We start from the raw sequence: 21468 nt of genomic DNA on the forward strand, positions 1-21468 counted from the left end.
CCTGGGGCTGGGAGGCTGGAGGAGCCACCCCATCCCGACTTGGACCCCCTCGTTTCGCTGCTCAGCCCAAGAAAGAGGGGTGCAAAGAGAAAGAACTGCTCCTGTTCTTTTCAGCAAGTGCCATAAACAACCTAGGAAAACACATTTGTGGTTTAGAAACCTCCTTTTATTAAAGCTGCTGCTTGGTCCCTCCCCTGCCCCATGCCTTGTTAAACGGGAGGCTGTCAAACATCACAAACACAGCGCTCGTTTTATTGAGCCTGCGGGACTGTTTCCAGATTTCTCCTGACACCAGAAGAGGCAGAAACACACAAGGAAGCAGCACGGCTGCTGCTGAGGGCTGGGAAGGCGCGGGGCTGGGGCTGGGGCTGGTGCAGGCTGTGGGCAGCTGACAGGTCAGCCTGCAGAAGAGCTGGAGCTGCTTGGCTGCGTGGCTGCTCAATCCTGGTTACTCCCCAAGGGAATTTTGGAACTGGGAGCCAGCGGTGTCATCGTCATTCCTCTCGCTGCATCTCCCAGCCCTCCCACGAGCCAGGTGTGAGCATCCCTCTCCGTGCCTGCACACCTGCAGGATTTCCCCTCTCCATTCCTCCTCTTCCCCCCTGGACCTAAAAGCAACGTTATTTATGCTGGAAATGGGCTGGAGCTGGCTTGAAAACCATCTCCCAGCTCTTTCACCATTCCTTTGGGCACCTTGCCATGCCCCAATCCCCACGTGCAGCACAGGTAAGCCTCCTGCTAACCCTGCTGACGTCTCTTGCAAGAAGCAAGGGAGGGACTGTCCGAGGTGGGGACTGTCCCCGTGTACCTGGGAAGGACGTGGGATAACCGGGACCTGCCCATAGCAAGGTCCTGTGAAAGCAATCCCGCTGTGAATCAAAAGGGATGAGCTGGCTTACGAAGAAATAATAATGAGAGTGAACTTTGGTTTCCCAAGGACTTGTTGGCGTGTCTCCCGTTCCAGGGAAACGTGCAGAGATTGTGATCACTGCTGACTGTGTGTCGCTTGTCTCTTAGCAAAACCCTGGCAAAAATAAAAATAAAAATAAAAAAATAAAAATAAAAATAAAAATAAATAAAAATAAAAATAAAAATAAAACCTATCTGGAGCAGAAGCCCCTAGCAGCAGAAGCCCTGTAGCACCCAGTCCTGCCGCTGCCTTTAGAAAATTCGGTGCCTGAGACACCCTCTGCTAATTGCTACCCACCCTGCAGTCACAGCAGAACTCGTGGGGTTTCCCTGTCCCTCCTCCACCCTTACTCCAGGACATCTCATCACCCCTGCCCAGCCCAGCCCCAGGGATTTCAGGGGGATTTTCCACAGGTAGGGATGTCTCCTAAAATAGGGGGCATGGCAGACCAAGAGGTGAAGGCAGCGCTGCTAGGTGGGGGTCTCGCTATCAGCTCCCTCCTTAGGAGCAAAACCCACTTCACCATCACACGTTCCCCCGTTTATAAGACACTTAAGGAAGTGCTCTTGGTCTGTCCTTGGTCATGAGGCCAGGGAATGATTCCTTTGCTTATCTCAAAGCTTACAAAGCTCCAAGGCATCTGCTGAGCCCATGGCAGCCATTAGGGAGGTATGCACTGTTGTGGCCAGAGGTGCACCATTGTGGCTCAAAGCACCAGGGCTGCATATCGCTCAGTCTGCCCCGGGGGGATGAGAAACTGCAAGCAGCTTTAGTGGCAGTGGGCTTAGCGCAGGGGCCAAGTCAAAAATTTCAGCAAATAATTTTCCACCTGCTTTGTCCCTTTATAACCCTGGCAGTGGAAGCACGCGAGGTGCAGAGACAAGGAGCTGCACGTTCCCACTTTGGGAATCTCACCAGCCCTCACATTTATGCTCCCAGCAGCACGGAGATGCGGTGGGTCAAACCCCTCTGACTCACCTTACAGATGGGGAAACTGAGGCACAGAAGGATCAGTCCCTTTGGCAGTGCTCAGCCAAAGCCCGGCTGGAGCCAGCCCCAGCCCAGCTCTCTCCTAGGGCCTCCTGTGAGCTGCTGCCCATACAACAACCCTCCTGCACAGCCAGGTCTTGGTATTTTGGGATTCATGCTGATATCCTCCAAAATTTGACATTTTTTTTTCCCCCCAAAGAAAATATGTCTTTTTTTTAAGCCAAAATGAACGTTTGCTCAGAGCGCATTCCTGAGCCTCAAATGTGTTCCTGGGTGATATGGCTCAGAGCGCAGATGCCAGTTCCTCTTCAAAAACCTTTGTGGGGCTCCGTGTTTGGATGGAGGTTATTTGTCTTTCTCCTTCACTTCCTTCCTCCCTCCCTCCTTCCTTCCCTCCTTCATCCTCCCCATCTCCTCCCACTTCATCAGAAAGAGACAAACAGATTAAGAATCAAAACAGGTAAGAGCAAGCCTGAACAGCCTGAAGAAAAGATCACATTTTTCCTTTAAAAAATCAAATCATTGAATTTATGTTTAAATGGTTGCTCCAAAAATAAAAGAAAAAAAAAATAAAAAAACAAGCTCCATTTTTTTTTTATTTTTTGGGGTATTTTTTTTTTTACATTTTCCATCAAAAAGTATTCCCAGCCTGCCCCAGAACTCCCCAGTTTCCTATTGCCAGTGGCTTCGTGATCTCAGGTGGAGCTCCTGGTGCAAACCCCACTGCAGATGGCGTGGCTCTGAGTGCAAGCCTTCATTTAGCAGGGGCCGAAACGGACCCTTGCAGGGTGGGTTCATGGATTTTCCCCCCCTTCCTCCTGTGCTGTCTGGCCTCCTGTGCAGGTCAGGCAGGACAATGTTGGCAGGACTCGCCTCCCGCAATGAGTGAGCTATTTCACCCACTGGTTACTCAGTGGCGGACCAACCTGGTGGCCCCCACCGTCTGCCCTTAAAGCCCATCCAGTCCTTCCCACTGCCACGGGCAGGGATGTCTCCCCCCAGACCAGGCTGCTCAAAGCCCCATCCAGCCCAGCTTTGAACACTTCTGGTGATGGGCCATCCGCAGCTTCTCTGGGCAGCTGTTCCAGTGCCTCACCACCCTCATCATGAAACATTTCTCCCTTATATCCAATATAAATCTGGCTCCCTCCTCTCCCCAGCTGCCTGTTTGCCAGGATTCACCCTCTGAGAGCTCCTGGGCCCACAGAGCAAAGGAGGCTCAGTGCCTGCTGGGGCTCTGAAAACACATCCCCAATAACTTCATCCATCCAAGCTGGAGACATTAGGCTAAGAAAACAACCACCCGATCTTCCATACTGCTGCTGGAAGGACACACATTATCGATTCCCCCTCGTCTTTGTGCACCCCTGATAATTTCAGAGCACTGCCACCATGCTGCTGGGGCGGCTGATAGCCGGGATCCCACCACGAGGTGCTCAGGGAGGGAGAAGGGAGCTGGCTCGTGCTTGGATATTCCCTCCTGCCCCGCGATATCAAGTGGAATGAATAATTCACTATCTGATCATCTCTAATCTTCGTCCCATAAAATCAGCAGCAAGCTGGGAGGGTTTTTGAAGCCTCCAGCTGCATTGGCTGATAAGGCAGGAAAGATTGGAAACCCATAAAAATGATAATCTCAGGCTCCAGTGTAACTTGGTGGAAGGGTTTTCTCCTGTCCTTTCATTAAGGATGGATTTCGTGATCTTCCTTAAATAACAACAAGCCTCCTCACGAGGAATCTCCCATCTGACAACTGACTGCATCATCACTAGGAAATAGGAGGCCAATCAGCCAGGAAAAAGGAGCAGGACCGTGGGTTGTTGCCAGGGCCAAGTCCCCCAGAAATGGCACCCACCTTTGTAAGCTGGGGAGAAACTGGATGATTGAAATTGGATTGAATTTCTGAGTACAGAAATGTATCCCTCAAAGGACACCTTCCCTCTTTCTTTGCCAGATGAAGAGGGAAGAGTGTGACCCTGTGCTCTCTCCCCAGGGCTCCCCAAAAGCTTTCCAACTTGCACCGTTTTTTCAGCTGGGAGTGCCATGCCATGCCATGCTGCCCCATGCCATGCTGCTGGCCACCACCCTGCCCATTGAGCAAAGCCCCATCCTCCATGTCCTGCACCTCCTCGGTGTGAAGAGAAACATCTCATCTCCTTTCGGCCTGGCTTGCACAGCAGCCCCCCTCCATCCCCAAATTCCAGGAGTCCGGCCACTGATGGGGAGAAGAGCAGAAAGAGAAAACCCAGCTCCTCGGCCATTCCCATGTCACTCGCAACCAAGATGACCAGGAGGAGAAGAAAGGAGTTGGCTGCCTCAGTGGGTGCGGATGGCTTCAGGAAATAATTATCCCAGATGCCAGACTGGGAGAAAATTAGAAGTGTAAACTATAATCAGATGTTAAGTTGCTTTTCTTCTGCTAATTGAAATAATGTTTTCTCTGCTACCCACCACTCTACCCCTTTCAGATGCTAATCCCTATCAAACACGGACTTACAATTACAAATTCATAGGCATCTTTCCCGGGAGCAGAAATTGCTTTGCCCTGTAACCTCTAAGATGAGGTCTTAATAGGAATTCACGAGCAGTCTCTGGTAAAGCTTCATTAGCCAGAGAGAATAGACAAGGGCAAGTTGCAGTGCTCCCTAACCACTCTAGGGAAAAATTAATTTAAATTACTTTGTAAAGTAACAAGGCCAGATAATGTGTTTCCTTCTTGGATTATTGTTTTCTGACACCCTAATGCACTCGTAGATTAGGTTGCTTCTCCAGTTTTGATGGTGGTCCATACTAAGTTGTGGTGCCTGGCGAGCAGCACCCTTCGGAAGGAGATCACCAGCCCCTGTGGCCAGAGTTGGGAGGAGAAGAGGTGAAGGTCTGGCTGCTCCTCACCATGATCGGTGGCTGGGAGGCTGCTGGGGACACTGGGGCAGGCAGAAACCATCCCCAGGAAAACTTCATTGCAGCCGAAGAGAGAAACCTGCCTGTTGAAGGTGATGCTTCGGTATTTCTCTGGCTGAAAACCAGTTCAGGTTGGTGGAAGGAGTCCTCCTGGATTTGGACAGCTCTCTGTTTGCTTCCAGGAGGCCAGATCCTGAGCAGCGCTGAGCCCCACACTCCCAAGGGCTGGGCCAGCACAGGAAACCTCTGCCAGAAGCCAGCACTCGTCATACCCTGGGTACCCAGGATATCTGGGTCCTTTTCGGCTAAAAATGACAGTGCACTAAACTGTGTTAAAAATGACCCCTGCATCCAGGGGGACTTGTGATTTTTCCCACCCCAGCCCTTGCTAAAGCTCCCAAAAGTTTTACGTTTCTTCTCCCAGCCCCAGGCAGGCCTTTCCCTGGAACGATCTTGATGCTGGCTCCCAGCCCTCCTCGCTGGCCGTGCCATTTTGTGTCTTTTCATGGAAATGTGCAGCGCGTGGGAGCGCCCAGCCAGGAGATGTGGGAAGATGCGGCGATAAGCGGCTTGGCAGAGGGGCAGCGATGCTCCCCGTCCCTCTGTGCCTGCAGCGAGACTTCGGTGGGTTATTAACCCGGGAGGCAGCGTGCAGAATAGGCCAGCCTGGTTAAATCGCCAGGGGATGCGGGGATAATTCAATAAAGACACAAAGGGTTCAAAGGGCCTTTCGGCAACCGGGGAGCGACAAACTGCGCTGATGGTCCAGGCTGATTAAATAGGTTCCCGACTGCCCCAGGAGTCCTAGGAGACCGGGCTGAAGCCGGGAAGATTTATGAGGAGCTACCTGAATTGGGGAGGGAAGATATTTGTTTTATTCCTGGCTTCTGACGGGGATCGCTGCCTTTTTTCAGATCAGAGGGAGAGGGCTAGAGAAATGTGCATTGAGACAGAGGGAGAGATAGCGGGGCAGATAGTGGGATGGATGGGACACAACCCATCTGATCGTTTTCCCATCTCCAGTTACCCTGGGGAAGATAGAGCATCCTTGAAACATGGGGTCCAAGCTGCCAGAGCCCTGCCAGCTGCCTCCAGCCCGATTCATTTCCCTCACCCTCAGCAAAAGAAGCACATTTTCAGGTGGCATCTCCCTCCTCCTCCTTCCCAGCACCAGAGCCTCCTCCTGGCATCCGAAGGGAAAAAAAATAACGGGGCCATCGGCAGTGAGCGAAACGCATCTAATAACCTCCACTTCTTTTCAACGAGCTCCAGTTGTTGCTCGACAAGTGTACTCCAACCCCGGCAAGTGCCAGACAAAAGCTCCCCTCTCCTCCTCCGTGTCTGCTGAACAGCCTCATTATTTCAGCAGCCCGCATCTGCTGGGTGGCAGCCGCGATTACCATAACACAGGGGCAGGATTTGGCCTGGCTGATCCACCCTGGGTTCTGCAGCAGGCAGGAGCATTTGGCTGGCTGCAAAATCAAGAAAAAAAAAAAAAATCAAACATGAAGTCAGTTTTCTGGCTGCGACCCAAGCAAACAGGTGCGGGTAGCGGAGATGGGGAAAATCACGTCACCTGCTCCCGGTGCTGGGATCAGCCCTGCCCTCAAACGCAGCCCCAAATGGGCTCAAGGACAAAAGGTGAAGGCTCCTGGGAGATGCCTTGGCCTGGGATGGAGGAGAAGGGGCCATTTCCACGGCCGGGAGGGCGATTAATTAAAGTGGGTTAATAGCAGGGCATTGACACAGCCACTGCAGTTTCCACCTGGAAGCACGACAAGCCTTCACAAGGTGCTGCCAAAAGCACAGTGGAGAGGAGAGGAGGAGAAGGGAAGGGAAGAGAGAATAGGGAAGGAAAAAGGGAAGGGAAAGGGAAAGAAAAAGGGAAAGGAAAAGAGAATGGAAGGGAAGGGAAAATGGGAGAAAAAAAAAAAAAAGGAAGGGAAAAAGGGAATGGAAAGAGGAAAATGGAGAATAGGAGAAATAGGAAAAAGGAGAACAGTGGAAATAAGAAAAAGGGAAAATAGGGTAAATAGGGAAAAGGGAGAAGGGAAAATAGGAAAAAGGGAAAAGAAGGAATAGGGAAAAGCGAAAATAAGGGGAAAGTAAGGTAAACAGGTAAAAGGGAAATGGGAAAATATGGAAAATGTAAAATAAGAAAAAGGGAAAATAAGGTAAATGGAGAAATAGGGTAAATAGGAAAAAGGGAAAGGGAAAAATAGGGAAAATATAGGGAAAATGGAAAAGGGGATATAGGAAAAGGGAAAATAATAGGAAACAGGGGAAATGGGGGCAAAGGGAAAATAGGGAAAAAGAAAAAGGGAAAAGAAAAGGGTAAAGAAAAGGAGGGAAGAAGGCGGCAAGGGCAAAAAGAGGCAGGGGCAGGGGCCGGGAGGAGGCAGCCCGCAGGAGGAGCCCGCAGCCCCGTGCCGGCCCCGCAGCGCTCCCTGCCGGCCGCGGGGGTTTTGGGGGGGGGGGGGGGTGCGGCCGGGTTCGTCCCCTTGTTCCCAAAATGGGACATGGTGAGGGTTTGGCTGCTCCCTCTGGTTAATTACAGAGGGTCTGTTTCTCGTTTCGGTGGGCTTCGGCGCAGCCCCGAGCAGCTCTGTGCCCCCCAGCCCCTCTGCACCCATAACATGGGGCAGACAGGGCAGTTTTGGGGCCCCCACTGGGGCTCCCAGTGCTCCTGTAGTGCTCCCGCTGCTCCCAACACTGTGCAGGGCTGGACAGAGGGATGGGAGCAAAACTCTCTTGGACTCTCACAGCCCCAGCTCGGCCCTAACCCTGGTCCCGGCACTTCAAAGTGCCCGAGCAGATTTCCCTGCGCTCCAGACGCTCCCTCCCATTTCCTGCTGGATTCCCGTCTCGCTCCCTTCGCCCGCATCAGCAAAACAGAGTGTAAAAATAGAGGCCGGGCTTCACCCAAACACAATAGTAAATTGTTCCCCGGAAAGGTCACTGGGGCGTCTCAGAATAGCTCCGGGAGCAGGGGAAAATGAATGTGTGCCAGGGGGAACGAATCTGAAGGTGATGGCTGGACCCCCCAATGTGATGTCCCCCTGCGTGTCATGGAGCATCCCCATCTATCCCCAGCCACCTCCAGCCTTTTTGGGATTGGCCATCACCCTGAGCCTCATCCTGTATGGTGGAAACTCAGCAAACCCAAAGCAACGTTTAGGTGTAAAAGCGGAAAAACTGGGAAGCAAGCAGCAGGAGGAGAGGCATGAGAACCAGGGATGCAGAAAAGGGATGGGAGGAGGACAAACTTAATCGCTGCATATGCTGGGCTCATCTCCGAGCCGCCCGTGACAGCACCGTGTCCCCTGGGCACCTGCAGCCTTTGTGCAGCGGTGGGAACACCAGGGCCGAGCCTGTTGCCAGTGGGGCTGAGCCCCAGCAGCCCCATGGGACGAGCAGTGCATTGAGCAGCCCCGCCAGCCATAAATTACTGCCTCCTCTTGTCGATGCCCGCAGTGATGAAGGGGTGAAGCTTTCTCATCGCCTGCACGGGTGGGAACGTGTGGGTCCCGACGTTCCTATGAGCATATTTTAACTGACAAACGTGGGAAGCCCCTTTATAAAGCAGGTGCTTGCTCTTTTTTCTTTGGCAGTGCTGGTCCCTCTTCGGGCTGCCCTGGTGCATGGCTTTTCCAGGAAGGCTGTAATTAAAACCAGATAACGAGGCTGGAAAATAAAAGCTCAAATTTTTGGTGACAAAAGGCACAAATTTTCATGTTTCACTGGCTGTAAAAAGCATGACTCTCCCACCTTCTCTCTCAATTTTAATTCAATTTTATCTAACTGGTGCCACTTTCCCATCCTTTCTCTCTCCCCAGTTTCATCTGTGCCCCAGCCATCTCACGAGCGCAGCCTCAGGGGGATTTTCTGCCACTGGATGCCCACACGTCACATTAGAAATGTGCCTGAGCACAACGCCTTTAAATGCTTTTGCTTCTGGTTTGTGAGGAAACCACTTTTTGCCTGAAAATTCCCCACAGCGTGAGGCAGACCAAAATCCCCATCGCTCCCAAAGCAGCGTGTAACCAGCTAGCTGCATCTGGTGGCCAAAGCAATGAGCCCCAGGCTCCTCCACGTGCCCTGACAAGCTGGGGGCAAAGTCACCCACAAAATCACCCCCATCTCTGCAGACATCATTTTTGTGCAAGACTGGGCCCTAAAAAATACAGAGGATAAAAGCAGCTTGTTTTCTTTTTCCTTATATTTGAACTCGTGTGACTGTGTGGTTCCAACACCAAACTCACGCAGGAGGTGGGAAGACCCCGGTCATTTTGGAAAATATTTGGAGCCAGGGCAGTGTTCATCACCACCTGCAAGGCAAGACTTTTGTATAACAAAAAATACGGATTGATGGAAAAAGAATTAAATTTTCCATCAGAAGACAGAAGCAAGAGCAGCTTTCAGAGAGGGTCCGTCAGGAGCGACACACGTTGGCGAGTGGGCGGCATTTTCCCCCAGCCCTTTCTGTAGAGCCCTGTGTTAAATGTATGTGTGCAGGGAGAGGTTTTAAACCCTCACCTTGAGCGTGTGTGTCCCAAATAAAATGTCGTGCTGCCGGCGAGGGCTGCGTGACCCAGCGGGCTGTTTTCATTTAAAAAAATAAGCAGAAGGCGGAGGTAGAGGGAGACCTGTCCTGGCGGCAGGAGGGAGGGAGCAGGCTGGGACGTGGGAGGGAGAGATAAACGGCATGAGGGCTATCGGCTCCTTCCGGGACGGGGTTAACACATCTGTGCAGCGGTGATGGGACGACAGCAGATAAACACCCTGCTGCAGCCCAACGCCTGTCCCGCGCCCACCACGGGGCTGTGCTGAGCCTGCCGGGCTTTGTAGCAGCTTGGCTCTGAGGGATGCTTTGAAAAAGCAAGGGATGCTCTAAAAGAGCATGTGGAAATAGTTTGTGACTCTAGAAGTCATGGAAATTCAGGCCAAGAAATACCAGCACTGTTTTTGTTCACCTGCTCCTTGTCATAGGAGTGGTGTTGGCCACAGCGCGCTGCAGCTGCACACACATCTTCAATGCACCAGGTAGCCCTATAAATATTACATATAAGCCCTATAAACATTATATATATATGATTAACGTCACCAGCTCACCAGCTTTTTAGCATTTCTGCACTTGGCTGTGACAACCACTTCTTGTTTTTCCGTTTTGTTTTTATTTGTTTCTTTGAAAAAGAGGAATTGCTGTCACCGCCTATTAAGACACAGCCAAATGCTGCCGGGGGCTGAAAACAGCAGCATTGCCCCCAGCAGCCCCAGCCCCAAAAGAGGGGCAAGGCCACCAGCTGGGGACTTTGGGGGACCTGCAAATAACTCACAGCAGTCGTGCTGCGCCCGCTTGGCCCGCGGCAGGGGATTGCTCCACAGCGCGTCTTCCTTCCTGCTGCCTGCCCCGGCCTCCCGCCCTGTCAGGACGGGTAAATTGTTTTGCAAGGGCTTTGCTGGCCATAGATGGCTTTTGGTGGCTGGGCATGGGCTGTCCTGTAGCACACGGAGCTGAAATACTGGTGGGTGAGAGCAAGGAGAGGGGAGAGAGGAGAGCAAGTGGAGGCTGCTTTGTAAAACTTTATTTAGAAATATTCTTGATATATTCATTATATATATATATTTATATATACAGACACATTACAACAAATGTGTTTTCTAAATAGCACATCCACAGTGGGTTGAGAATCAGGGTACCAGGTCTGGTCACTTCGTTTCTGCAGAAAAAATGCAGAAACCCAAGGGGAGGGCAGCAGAGAGAGGGACGGGGCTGGAAGAAAAATCATGGCAAGGAGAGAATTCAATCACACGGTACGACATTGACCCAAAGTGCCGTCTCGAACAGAAATGTGGTGATGTTCCACACACCAAGACATGAAGCAGGCAGGAGGGGAGGTGGGTGGAGGAAATGTACCATTCAAATCACAATTAAAGTACGACTGTACATACCCCGGGAGGACTACGGTGCGCCCTGCTACGAGGCTGGAGGCAGGCGTGCGTGCGGGTGGGTGTGCGTGCGGGTGTCGAGGAGGTTGTACCATTCTGTCAACTGTTCAGCTACCGAAAAGGGAGGGAAAAAATAAAATAAAATTGTGGGGAATGAGGAATTTCGGAGTGTCGGTGATTTTTCTTGCAGTGGTTCAATAAAAAGTAAGACCCGGGGTTATTTCAAAGGCTGAAAACTGAGAACTGCTTGACCCGTGTGACAGCATCCCTCTCCCTTCCTGGGGGCCAGTGCTGGTGGCAGTGTCCCAAGAGACACTTGCCAGCCCCTGGGCCCCCTGCCCATCCCCACTGCCCTCCTCTCCTGCCCCAGTACCAGGGACACCGGTAACCGCTCAGCATCGCTCCAGCACCCCCTGGCATGGGTGGTCTGGACCCCAGAGGGCATTTTCCTCTTTTTCCCCAATATACAACGTGGGAAGCTGCCAATTTCTGAGGATTTGGGGCTATGCTGGAAACCCCTGTTTGAGCTTGGAGCCCTTGATGGGGAACACATCCCACTGAACGTGCTTGCCCCACGGTGGGAAAAGTCAGCCTGATGCTTATTATTTACAAAAAGACCCTAAAAACAAGTGAGGATAGAAACAACCAGGCTACAATGTGAGCATGCTGGCAGGCACACGCACAAATCCTGTGTTCCCTTGTACCTCAGCACCTCTGAGAAGGAATTAGTGTGATAGAAAGCATCCCCGCTCAGAGGGCTGTTTCCCTTACAGAGGATGTGTGTTTTTTATGGTAATGTGGCAATTTCTGGGCCTTGGAGCACAGGGAGAGATTGGGCTGAGAGGGGGGCACCCCGCAGCACCGGTGCCTGGCCTCTGCTTCCCAAACACCCACCCGGGGCAGGGATCAGAAGATTGGGTCCATCACAACCCTCAGTTATGCGGCCACCTAAGTACTTGGGATGGAGGCTAACCCCAACGGTGCTGTTAGCACTCACCCTATGCAAAGAAATTTGGGGAGGCTGCAGCCTCCTAACAGCCTCACCCAGGCAAGGGCCTCCTAATGCCTCCTTGTGCCCAGCCTGTGGGCACCAGCACGGGCGCATGACCATCACTTTCACACAACAAAACCAAAAAAATTCAAAGCATACCACCAAAACCCTTTTACAACCCTATGTACATGCACGCTGCTGGTGCATCATTGATTCCCTTGGCTTTTTTCAATCCAAAAAAGTCCCTGGTTCAATGGGAGGCGACGTTTTCTCTCCTTACCAAGCCTGATATTCATCTTCCTCGAGAGGAGCTCTGCCCTACAGAAAGCGCCGGGGAAGCTCAAGGAGACCACCTCGGGACCTCGCCTGCTGCGTTACCAGCACAGGGATTGGGGACGCGGAGGGCGGTGGAGAGCAGAGAACACCCTTGTACCTTTTGTTCAGTGGACACTGCGTGACGGCATTAAACAGAAGTAATCCCACGTCATAAATACAACACCCCAAACAATCCAGAGCTGGGCAGAAGGGAAAGGAAGAGGAAAAAAAAAATAAAAAGAAGAAGAGGAGAAAAAGAAAAAGTCTCAATCCTTTTAATAGTTCTTTTGCTGAGGGCATTTTTCACCTCTTTAAAAAGGTACAGTCAAAAGCTCTCAGACAAGAGGCCCCCATGGCCCTGGCTCTGAGAAGCCACATGCGCTCCTGGGGAAAGGCAGCAGTGCCCACAGCTCCCTGCGGCCTCCAGTGACACGTCCATGGCCTTGGCTGGAGAGAAAGAGGAGTTCAGTGTCTCCTGTCCCAGCTGGGTGACTGCTTCAGTGGCCATCAAGCGGTCTGAAAAACCCTCGAAGTGCCGGAGAGGCGCTGGCCGCGCCGCCCTCCCCTCCTCAGAGTCACGCCGCGAGCGATATGTACAACGAAGACGACTTCAAAGCTTTTCTTCTTCGTACGGTCCCGTACCTAAACGCCGAGCGTCCGTCCCGTTGGGTCTTGCTCTCGGCCAACGCGCCGCCCGCCCCGTCCTGGGCCGGGAGGACGGGGAGCCCGAGCCCCGGGGCAGAGTGTCCCAAAATCCCACCCGCCCGGGTCTCGCCTCCCCCTTTGCGCTCGGGGAGCGCCGTGGGGGTCATCACCGCTGCGCGTTGCCTTCTACGGGGAGGATGGCGTGGTGCAGGCCCCGCGTGTGCTTCGAGTCCAGCGCCTCGTGCTCTTCCGTGAAGCTGTCCGGGCTCGCCGCGCCATCTAAAGAGCTCCCACAGCTGGAGTTAGGAGACAACATATCCTGCAGGAGGTCTTCCTGGACTATCCCCGAGTCTTTGTTCCCTTTGCCCCTTTGGTTTCCTTCTTCCTCCTGGTCGTTGAGCAGCTTGGCCAGGAAGTTGATGTATTTCATGGCCAGGCGCAGGATCTCGTTCTTGCTCAGCTTTTTGTCGGGCGGGTGAGTGGGGATGAGCTTGCGGAGCTCGGCGAAGGCTCCGTTCACGTTCTGCTGCCTCCACCTCTCCCGGCTGTTGGTAAAGATGCGGCGAACCACTTTCGTGTGAGGACCTGCAATTGCAACGGTGCACAGTTAGGACTGACCCTTACCAAGTCATTAAATACTTCAGAGAGTAAGCTGCTGTTTCCCAAATTAACCAATTTATTTTAGTCACGTTGGCAAGGCAGGAGTTTCCAGCTAACTGGAAGCTACCTGAGGAGGCACAATAGCCATAATTTTGTTCGGTCCAGTGGAAGGGAAAAGTTGAGTAGCATCTTTTTAGATGCCTTCTGAGATGCCTAAATTTAGCTCTCCAAGGAGAAAGGCTCAGGCCATGACCTGTGCAGAAAGCTAGTGTATTTTTAGGGTATTTCAGTAACAAAAAAGTCCTAGTAAGAGGCTAAGTCACCAGATGGTTTTATTTTCCATCTCAAAAGTCTCTTAAGGACACACCAGTGGGACAGAGGGATCTGCAGGAGCAGAGGCTTTAACAGGACTAAGACCCAGAGATTTCCCTCCTGCCCCTGATGCCACCAGGACCAAGGGCTGGCAGTGACCATGGAGCTGCCACCAGCCCCCCAGCTGGTTCATGCGGTGGGGTGGCAGGATTCGACCCAATGTCATGCAGGGTGAAAGCAGTGCCCTTGCTGCGAGGGTGACCATGGGTGGAGGATGAAGTTTTGCAGCTGACCCGAGGACCACCTGCTGTCTCTGCACCACAGGGCAAGGGCTCCCTATCAGGCACTAATTGGAGAAGGGACCCTTGATCACCAGGGGTGTCCATTTGGCTCGGTTACATGTGAATTTCACTGCCATTTTCCTGAAGGGACATGTAGCACAGGATGGATGCCCAAGATGTCAGTTCTCCTTTCAGCTCATCAGGGTAATTCCTGCTGGCATGACCTAGGCATTGCTAGGGGAAACCCAGAGCAAAAATCAGCCCAACAGTACGGTCCTACAGGAGTAGCAATGCCGTAACGCATTATATATATATATAGTGCGTTATATATATATATATATAATGTAACAAACTATGGAAGAAAGACCATGGCAGAAGCCACTGTAGGAGTAGGAAGCATGACAGACAAAGAAAACCATCCCGAAGTATGAAGCAAAGGCTTGCAAACAGCCCATCGATGGCCATGCCCTAAGGTCTCTGCCCTGTAGCCCTGTGAGACACTTGCCCAGCAGTCACACGAAATGCTCCTGGTCATAGGGTCTGCATGGGGACACTCATCCAGTGAGGCTAAAGCTGTTGGCTTCTGCAGCATGTGGGCACCCAAAGGACTCCCTGCCCCTTGCTGCCTGCTCAGGAGGAGCAGGGAAGTCCCCACAGACCGCAGAGGCAGGCGGCAGGGAGAAACTCATCTCCAGCTGCTAAGATCCCAGTCTCATGCCTTGGTAAAGCCAATTTTCCCCTCTCAAGCAGCACGTAAATGCCTTTCAAATGAATTAACGTGCAACAGCTCAGGGAAGGGAGAAGTCTCTCACCCTCTGTGCCCCAGGGTGATGGGGAAGGTGGTGGCGACCGAGGGGACCTCAACCACCTGCAGCACCCAGCCCTGCTGGAGAACATGCTGCCATCTCCTATAGGGGTGCAACAATTCCTACACTACAACGCTCTTCCCAGACAAAACCAAGCAAACAGCCTTGCATCTAGAAGGAGATGCAGCTTAAAATCTTTTTAGGAACATAGAGTATGAGAAAAAAATAATGTGGATAATGTTAATTTTCAAAAAGTCTCATTCTTCACAGGCACCAAACCTGCATCTCATTCACTGAAGGCTGCCTGCTAAGAGGCTCCTGTTCCTAAAATTTTGAAGTGAGACAGAAAGCCATCTTCATTTCATCTGGAGGCACTCAAAACAAGCTCAAGACTCTAACATAAATTCTGGCACCACCACAATTTTTGATCCCACATCAAGGCCAGTAACTGAATTAAACACGTATTTTAAAAGGAGTCCAGGCTTTGGTCAAAGCGTGTCAAGCAGTGCAGAAATTTAAAATGCCCCATAGCTGTAATAAAATGGAAGAGATTCATTTCTCATGAAGGAGCTCGCCTCATAATTAATCCAAGCGGTTGGCTGAGAATTTCTGCCTGGATTTTTTTCCAATTGATTGATCGATGCTTTTTTAATTGCAATTACAAATCTGAGGGAAAAAAAAAATGGCAGAAAGATGAGCTTCCAAAGCTACAGAATATTCTCACAGATAGGGCTTTTTTTTTACATTTATGCCTCTGTGTAGATCTGTTTTGTAAGAGTGGCACAGTCACTGCACGCTGCTGTCCCCATTCCCCATACGCTCAGCACCAAAACCTCCTTGCTGCAAATCCACGAGCCAGAATCTGCAGGATCAGGCCCAGACTACAGACCTGCATTACCTGGTGAGCACAGAGCCAACAACTCGGTTACAACCAAACATCTCTGCAGTCCTTAACACCTAATTTAATAACGGCACCGGAGGGCGAAGCAGGCACCAGGATTTGATGGACCTCACCACAAGCACTCAGCCTCTGCCCAAACCCAACAAAATGAGGTTGTGGTGTGGGGCTGAGCCACCTGGGGACGCAGCTCCTGCACCAGGATGGATGGACTGAATGTGCTGGACAGATGGAAGAGGAAGGAAAGCTGGAAGGGGACAGAAGCAGCAACGAATGCAGATAATGCAGCGAGCCCATCATTCTGTGCTGTGTCATTTTAGAGCGATGTGGATTATGATTTGTCTGATTTGGGATTGGGAAGAAGGGGACAGGGAGCTGGAGGGAAGGATAGCGAATTGTCCATCGGCTGACACACAGCATTTACATTTGCTAGGGAGAAGGCGACCCGCAGGCAGGTGGATGTGTCAGCCTCGCACACCCAGTTGGTTTGTGCAAGCATCCTTGTGTGCATGCATCTCCACGCGGGCTGCTGCAAGCCCTGCTGGCTGCCCAGCCCAGGTGGCCAAATCCTGCCCTGCCTTTCCCTTGCCACCTTCCCCCCCAGCACAAAGGGGATCCCCGCTCCTTGGGACCCCCCAGGACCGGGCAGGGGACCGCAGCGGGCTGCAGCACGGTGCCGGCAGCTGCGGGATGATTGCGGTGCTGACCCCGCGCCCCTTTCCCCTCTGCTCCCCGGCAATTTGGGGGCAGCTCGGACCTTGCTGAGCTCTGCCTTTTGAAGGCTGGTGGCTGACAGGCTTTGCACACAGAGCCGGGCACTGCGCTGGCCCGATCCAGCCCCCGCGCTCCAACAAAGACAAGCACAGCGGCTCCCTTCGGACTGAATCTCAAAGCGATCTGCGGGGCAGCGGGGTAATTAGGCAGGGTAATTAACCACAGGCTGGACCTCTCTGCTGAATGAAACCCCCACGGCACACGCTGCTGCTGGGTCACCAGCCCCGGACTCTGCGCGGAGCCTTACCCGGGGCAGGGGGCACCCTGCAGGGGATCCCCCCGTCCAGCCGCTGCCCCCCAGCCAGGAGCGGCCCCCCCCGGTGCTCACCGTCGGTGATCTCCATCTCGTAGGGCGAGGGCCTCCTCTTCACCCGGTTGCCGCCGTACATGGAGAAGGAGTCGGGCTCGCCGAAAAACCCGCTGCAAACGAGAAGCAGAGGAGGCGGTGAGAGAAACCAGCAGCTCCCGGGGGATGCCCGAGGCTCACGAAGCCCAGCCCGGGGCGTGAGGAGGGAGGAAGGGGCTGCACGGAGCTGGGACACGCAGCCGGGCCGGGCAGAGGGCAGGGGGGTCGCTGATCACAACCCCCCCAGCAGCCGGCGCCGTACGCCCCGTCGGGGCGCACCCGCGTGTCGCCGGGTCGCATGGGGGGGAAAGGGGGCTCCCCTCCGGCCCCACAGCCCTGGGACCAGTCTCTGTACCCCGCGTTTATCCCCGGGGGGCACCCCATTTCTTGAAAGCATTTATCAGACCCTTTTCCTCCCCCCCCGCAAAACCGCCCGAATGGCTGCTCTGCCTGCGGTATTTCTGCCGTGGATTTTTTTTTGCCGTTTTCTAGGAACGACAGTTTTTCGTTTAGATTTTTTTTTTCCCCCCTCTTTCTTGCGAAGTTACCAGCAGGCAAACCCGCGATGACTAAGCCGAGTCCCCCCCCTTCCCTTTCTCCATCCCTCCCTCCTTCCCCAGCCCCGGGGGGCTCCCCTGGGGGAACCGCTGCGTGAGACCCCCCCAAAAAGAGAAATAGGGGCGCAAGCAGGGTGTGGGGGGCACGAACCTGCCGATGGCTCCCAGCGGCTGCCCCAGGTTGTAGAGCATGGCCCTGCCGGGGGGCTGCAGGGGGAGCGCGGGGGGGCTCAGCTGCACCATGCGGGCTTCGCAGGCGGCTTCGGCGGCTCGGCACGGCTCGGAGCCCGGAGCTCTCTGCATCGCCTCCCCCGCCGCCTCCCGGCTTTTTATGTCCAGGGAGCCCCCCCGGCGCACCAGCTCGATGACGGGCACGGCGGCGGCGGCGGGGGGCCCGGGGGAGGGCCGGCCCGCCTCCTTGGCCGCCCCATTGAGCAGCAGCTGGGGCTCCGGCGGCGCCTCCATGCCCCCCCGGCTGCCGTCGGGCTCGGTCGTGGGCTCCGCTTCCGAGTCGTGCCGCCGGGGGGGGCGGGCATCGCGGGGGTCACTGGGGGGCGGCGGGGCGGGCGGCCTGTCCATCGTCCTGCGGGGAGAGGAGGCGGTGAGAGAGGCCCCTTGGGGAGGGGAGGGGGGGTAAAGGAAAATGGGGGGGATCGGGGGAAAAAGGAGGGGCAAAGGGGGAAAGGAGGGGGGCTAGGGAAAAAGGGAGGGAGGCGAGGAAAAAAAATTAAATTAGGGTCAAGGGAAAAAAGGAGTGGGGCAAGGGGAAAGGAGGGGCACAAGGGGGAAGGGAAAAATGGGGGGAAAAGGGGAAAAAGGGGGGGTCCCCTAATCCCGCCCCGACGGCGCGCAAGGATGCTGCGCTCTGACGTCACGGAGCGCCCCGGCCCCACGCAGCGATGCATGGCTCTGACGTCACGGAGCGCCCCGGCCCCGCACACACCCCAGGACCCCCCTTTTGCCCCCCAAAAACCCCATAATCGGGGGTGTCGTTCTGCCCCCTCCCCCGCCTCGCAGACCCGCTCCGTGCCGCGCGGAGGGGGCCCCGCCCGGGGCGGGAGGGGCGCAGGATTTGGGGAGCTGCGCGGCCAAAACGGGCGGTGTGAGGTTCGCTCCCCCCATTTTGGGGGGATTTCTGCCTTTTTTGGGGGATTTCTGCCCGCAGGCTCTGCCACTAGGGCCGGACACACCGCGGCCCGGCCTGCACGGCGACATCTCCTTATTTATTTTTTTTTTTTTTTTTCCCGTCTCTCTGTATTATTATTATTATTTTTTAATAATCGTTCATTTTGAAGACGGAAACAAAGCTGGCGTGGCGATTTGGGGGGGGAGCGGGTTAAGGGCAGGCAGCGGGGAGCGAATCCCCCCTGGCCGGGGAGGCAGGAAGGAGGAAGGGGCCAGGCGCCCTGCGAGGCGCTGCCTTCCCCCCCCCGGCATTGTCTGCTGCCGCCCCTCCAACGACTCCTGTCGCGACAGGGCACCCCGAGCCGAGGGCGGGGAGCCATATCGCGACCGGTTCCGCGCTGCTTCGCCCCCATACACCCTCCTCGTTGTTTTTTTTTTTTTTTTTTTCCCCCATAAATAACGGGTTTCGCCGAGCTGCGGCACCGCGCGTCCCGTCCCCGACCTTCTTGAAGCTTTGGCGTGGGGCATTATTTTTTTTTTTTTTCGTTTTCTTTGGGCTGATTCAACCCCAATTGAGAGAGAAAACATTATTTTTTTCCCTCCATATCTCTCCATCTCCAAAAAAAAAAAAAAAAAATATCAACCCAAAGCACGAGCTTTCTGCCTTCCCTCCAGCCCCCTCCCCGCCAGCCCTCTCGAAAGAAAATCTAATTGCCGATTCCGATATTGTATGGGAAGAGATTACTCACATGTGTCATATTTAAGTAGGGACACCGCAAGTCTCTCCTGTTTCAACAAAAGCGCTCTCGGTGTCAGGCTGAATTTACTCCTCCCACCTCAAGGTACTTACGACTTTACAGAGAGGAAGGACACCCGCATCGGGATAAAACTGCTAAATCCTGGGAGGAAGAGAAAGGAGGAGGGGGGGGGAGAAAAAAAGGAGAGGGTGGATCTCGTGGGGTCGGGGAGAGCCGGAGCCCGGTGGGGAGAGGGGTGCAGGGAGGGGACGGCACCCCCGGGCGGGCACCCGCAGCCGGCCTCGGCGGGGAAAAATAAGAAATAGAAATAAGAAAAATAAAATAGGTGTAATATAAAAACGGAGGAAAAATCAGCACGATATTTGGGATGAATTGGGTGGGTTTTGGGACACGTTAAGAGCCTGGTTTCCCTAGGAGAAAAATCCCAAACGGGGCCGGGGGTGGTTTTATGCCCGTGGGCTCGCAAGGAGCGGCGGGTGGCAGGTGCGGGGGGACAGGGACCGGGAGCGGGATGGGGACAGGGACCGGGATAAGGACCGGGAGCGGGATGGGGACCGGGAGAGGCCGCGCTGCCCGCCCGGCCCCGCTGCGGATCAACAGGAAGGCGAGCGCCGTTCCCCCCCCCGGCACCGGGATGGCGAGCAGGGAGCTTTTCCTTTCGTTAAGCAACGAAATAAAGCCAGCCCGGCGGCCTCGCCTCCCGTTTTCGTCAAAAACGAAATCAGAAACAAAGCGATAAATAAAGAAAAATTAAAAATGACAGTAAAAAAATCCGGCGTTTTGCGTTCGTTGGGGTGGAATTGCATCGAGAAAATGGAGCCGGGCGGGGGGTGGGGGGGGGCATTAATTCCCCGCCCGCTCGTTTCTGCTCTTCAAACTCCTTTTGTTTTCCAGCCGCGGATCGGCAGGAAATTTCCAGCCCCAAAACGCACCTCTCCCTTTACCCTTTTTGGGAGAAATCACCCCAAAACGGTGGGGGAAAAGGGAACGGGGTGGTGTGGGGGGAAAAAGGCCCCATCCGTCGGCCGGGCCCCCCCGGAGAGCCCGGGGGGCAGCGGGCCCGGGGGGTGCGGAGCCCCCGCTCCTTGCTGCAGCAGCCTGGGGGGCGCGGGGGGCTCGCACCCCAATTTCACAGGGAAGGCTGCTGCCCTCCTCACCCACCCGCATCAAAGAAGAACAAAACGATTAAAAAAAATAAATACACGCAACCGCGGAAAAGCCGAGCTTTTCTTTTTTTTTTTCCTCCCCCCTCGCCTGTCCCTGGCAAGGTGTAGAAACCCCCGAGCACCCCACAAATAAATCCAAACCCCCAAAACCTTCCCAAGCAGCCCCGGCCCGGCTGTAGGGCCGGATCCCTCCCCACTCACCATTTGCTTTTCATTGGGAAAAGTGAGTGGAGCCATTTTGTGGCCTACGCGGCGCGGCTATATTTGTAGTAAGTGTTGGGTGGCTTCAGCTGGGTAGGCTCTAATTCCACATCACGTCCAGTTTCCTATTTAGTATGGAGAGCGGAACACTACTGCAATGTGGCCGAGAGAGATAAAACCCCAGCAGTGGCCCGCCTGCCCTGATAAGCTTCTAAACCCATTATTTATGAAATGATTCATTATTATTTGGCAATTTTATCGAAGGAAAGCGGAAAATTATTGCAGGGATATGCATAGGAATAACTCCGGAATGCATGCCTTCTAGCTTTTTATGTGTGTGTGCTTAGATGCTCTTAAAAAGACACTGGGAGGAAAAAAAAAAAAAAAAAAAAAAAAGGAGTAATAAAAAATTGCACTGTGCCTGCCCGCATCTGAATAGCAATTCTTTATTTTAGTCCTCTTGGAGGTTATTATGCCCCTGCATTTTTTTTTTTTTTTGATTAAATATGGAACACCTACTCCGTTCTTAATTAAATTTAATGAGCCAAAATAAATTGTTGGAGATGCTGAGAGAGAGAGGGAAGGGGTGTGGGCTGCTCTGGGACAAGAGGAGGTAAATAAAGCACGCGGAGAGGAGACGTTTTGGAGAGCAGTGGCCCCGTCCCCACCTTCCTCCCCTCCGTGTCTTGGCTAAAATTGGGGCCGGCTCCTTCTTAATGCTGGGGGATGGGGATGGGGAAGCCGCGGGGAGCTCGGCCTTGGGAAATTTGGGATGTGAGCGGCGGGGATTTGTGCCAAGCCCCGAGGAGAAGGGCTCGGGGAAGGGGGGAAGGAGCCCCGGGGGTGCGCGGGGCTCGGCACCGGCAGCGCGCCCCGTCGGGGACGGGCGGCTCTCCATGCGCTGGGGGAGGCGGGCGGCGGAAAATCAACGAAATCGCTGAAA

At 53.9% G+C, this 21468-nt stretch overlaps 1 protein-coding gene and 1 long non-coding RNA gene across 16 annotated transcripts; one reads left to right on the top strand and one right to left on the bottom strand.

Annotated features, from left to right (window-relative positions):
* Positions 1–144: 144 nt before the first annotated feature.
* TAL1 (TAL bHLH transcription factor 1, erythroid differentiation factor) lies at positions 145–20851 on the bottom strand. Of its 15 annotated transcripts, none has more exons than XM_084528095.1 (8): positions 20526–20851; positions 17427–17858; positions 16701–16792; positions 10754–13286; positions 9338–10315; positions 5916–6273; positions 1740–5409; positions 145–1024 (listed from the first exon to the last, which is right to left on the bottom strand). In XM_084528095.1, the coding sequence occupies exons 1-4, from the start codon at positions 20537–20539 to the stop codon at positions 12868–12870; spliced, it is 957 nt and encodes a 318-aa protein (XP_084384221.1). In that variant the 5' UTR covers positions 20540–20851; the 3' UTR covers positions 145–1024; positions 1740–5409; positions 5916–6273; positions 9338–10315; positions 10754–12867. The 15 variants fall into 15 exon arrangements, with proteins under 15 accessions (XP_084384221.1, XP_084384220.1, XP_084384219.1 ...); XM_084528094.1 differs by having other exon boundaries at positions 1740–5648; XM_084528093.1 differs by having other exon boundaries at positions 5829–6273.
* On the top strand, positions 9602–10911 carry LOC311440769. The gene is made up of 3 exons (XR_014695564.1): positions 9602–9844; positions 9996–10236; positions 10471–10911. It is a non-coding gene; the product is annotated as an uncharacterized lncRNA (long non-coding RNA).
* Positions 20852–21468: the final 617 nt, after the last annotated feature.

Source organism: Aythya ferina, assembly GCF_964211825.1.
Source record: "Aythya ferina genome assembly, chromosome: 8".
NCBI classification, from domain to species: domain Eukaryota; kingdom Metazoa; phylum Chordata; class Aves; order Anseriformes; family Anatidae; genus Aythya; species Aythya ferina.

Bases quoted from the DNA above. Each gene is read 5' to 3' on its own strand.
- TAL1 (XM_084528086.1), bottom strand. The intron at 16,793-17,426 runs GTTCGTGCCCCC...TCTCGTTTGCAG, and splicing joins CCGCTGGGAGCCATCGGCAG to CGGGTTTTTCGGCGAGCCCG. The intron at 13,287-16,700 runs GTGAGCACCGGG...TTGCAATTGCAG, and splicing joins CGAGATGGAGATCACCGACG to GTCCTCACACGAAAGTGGTT.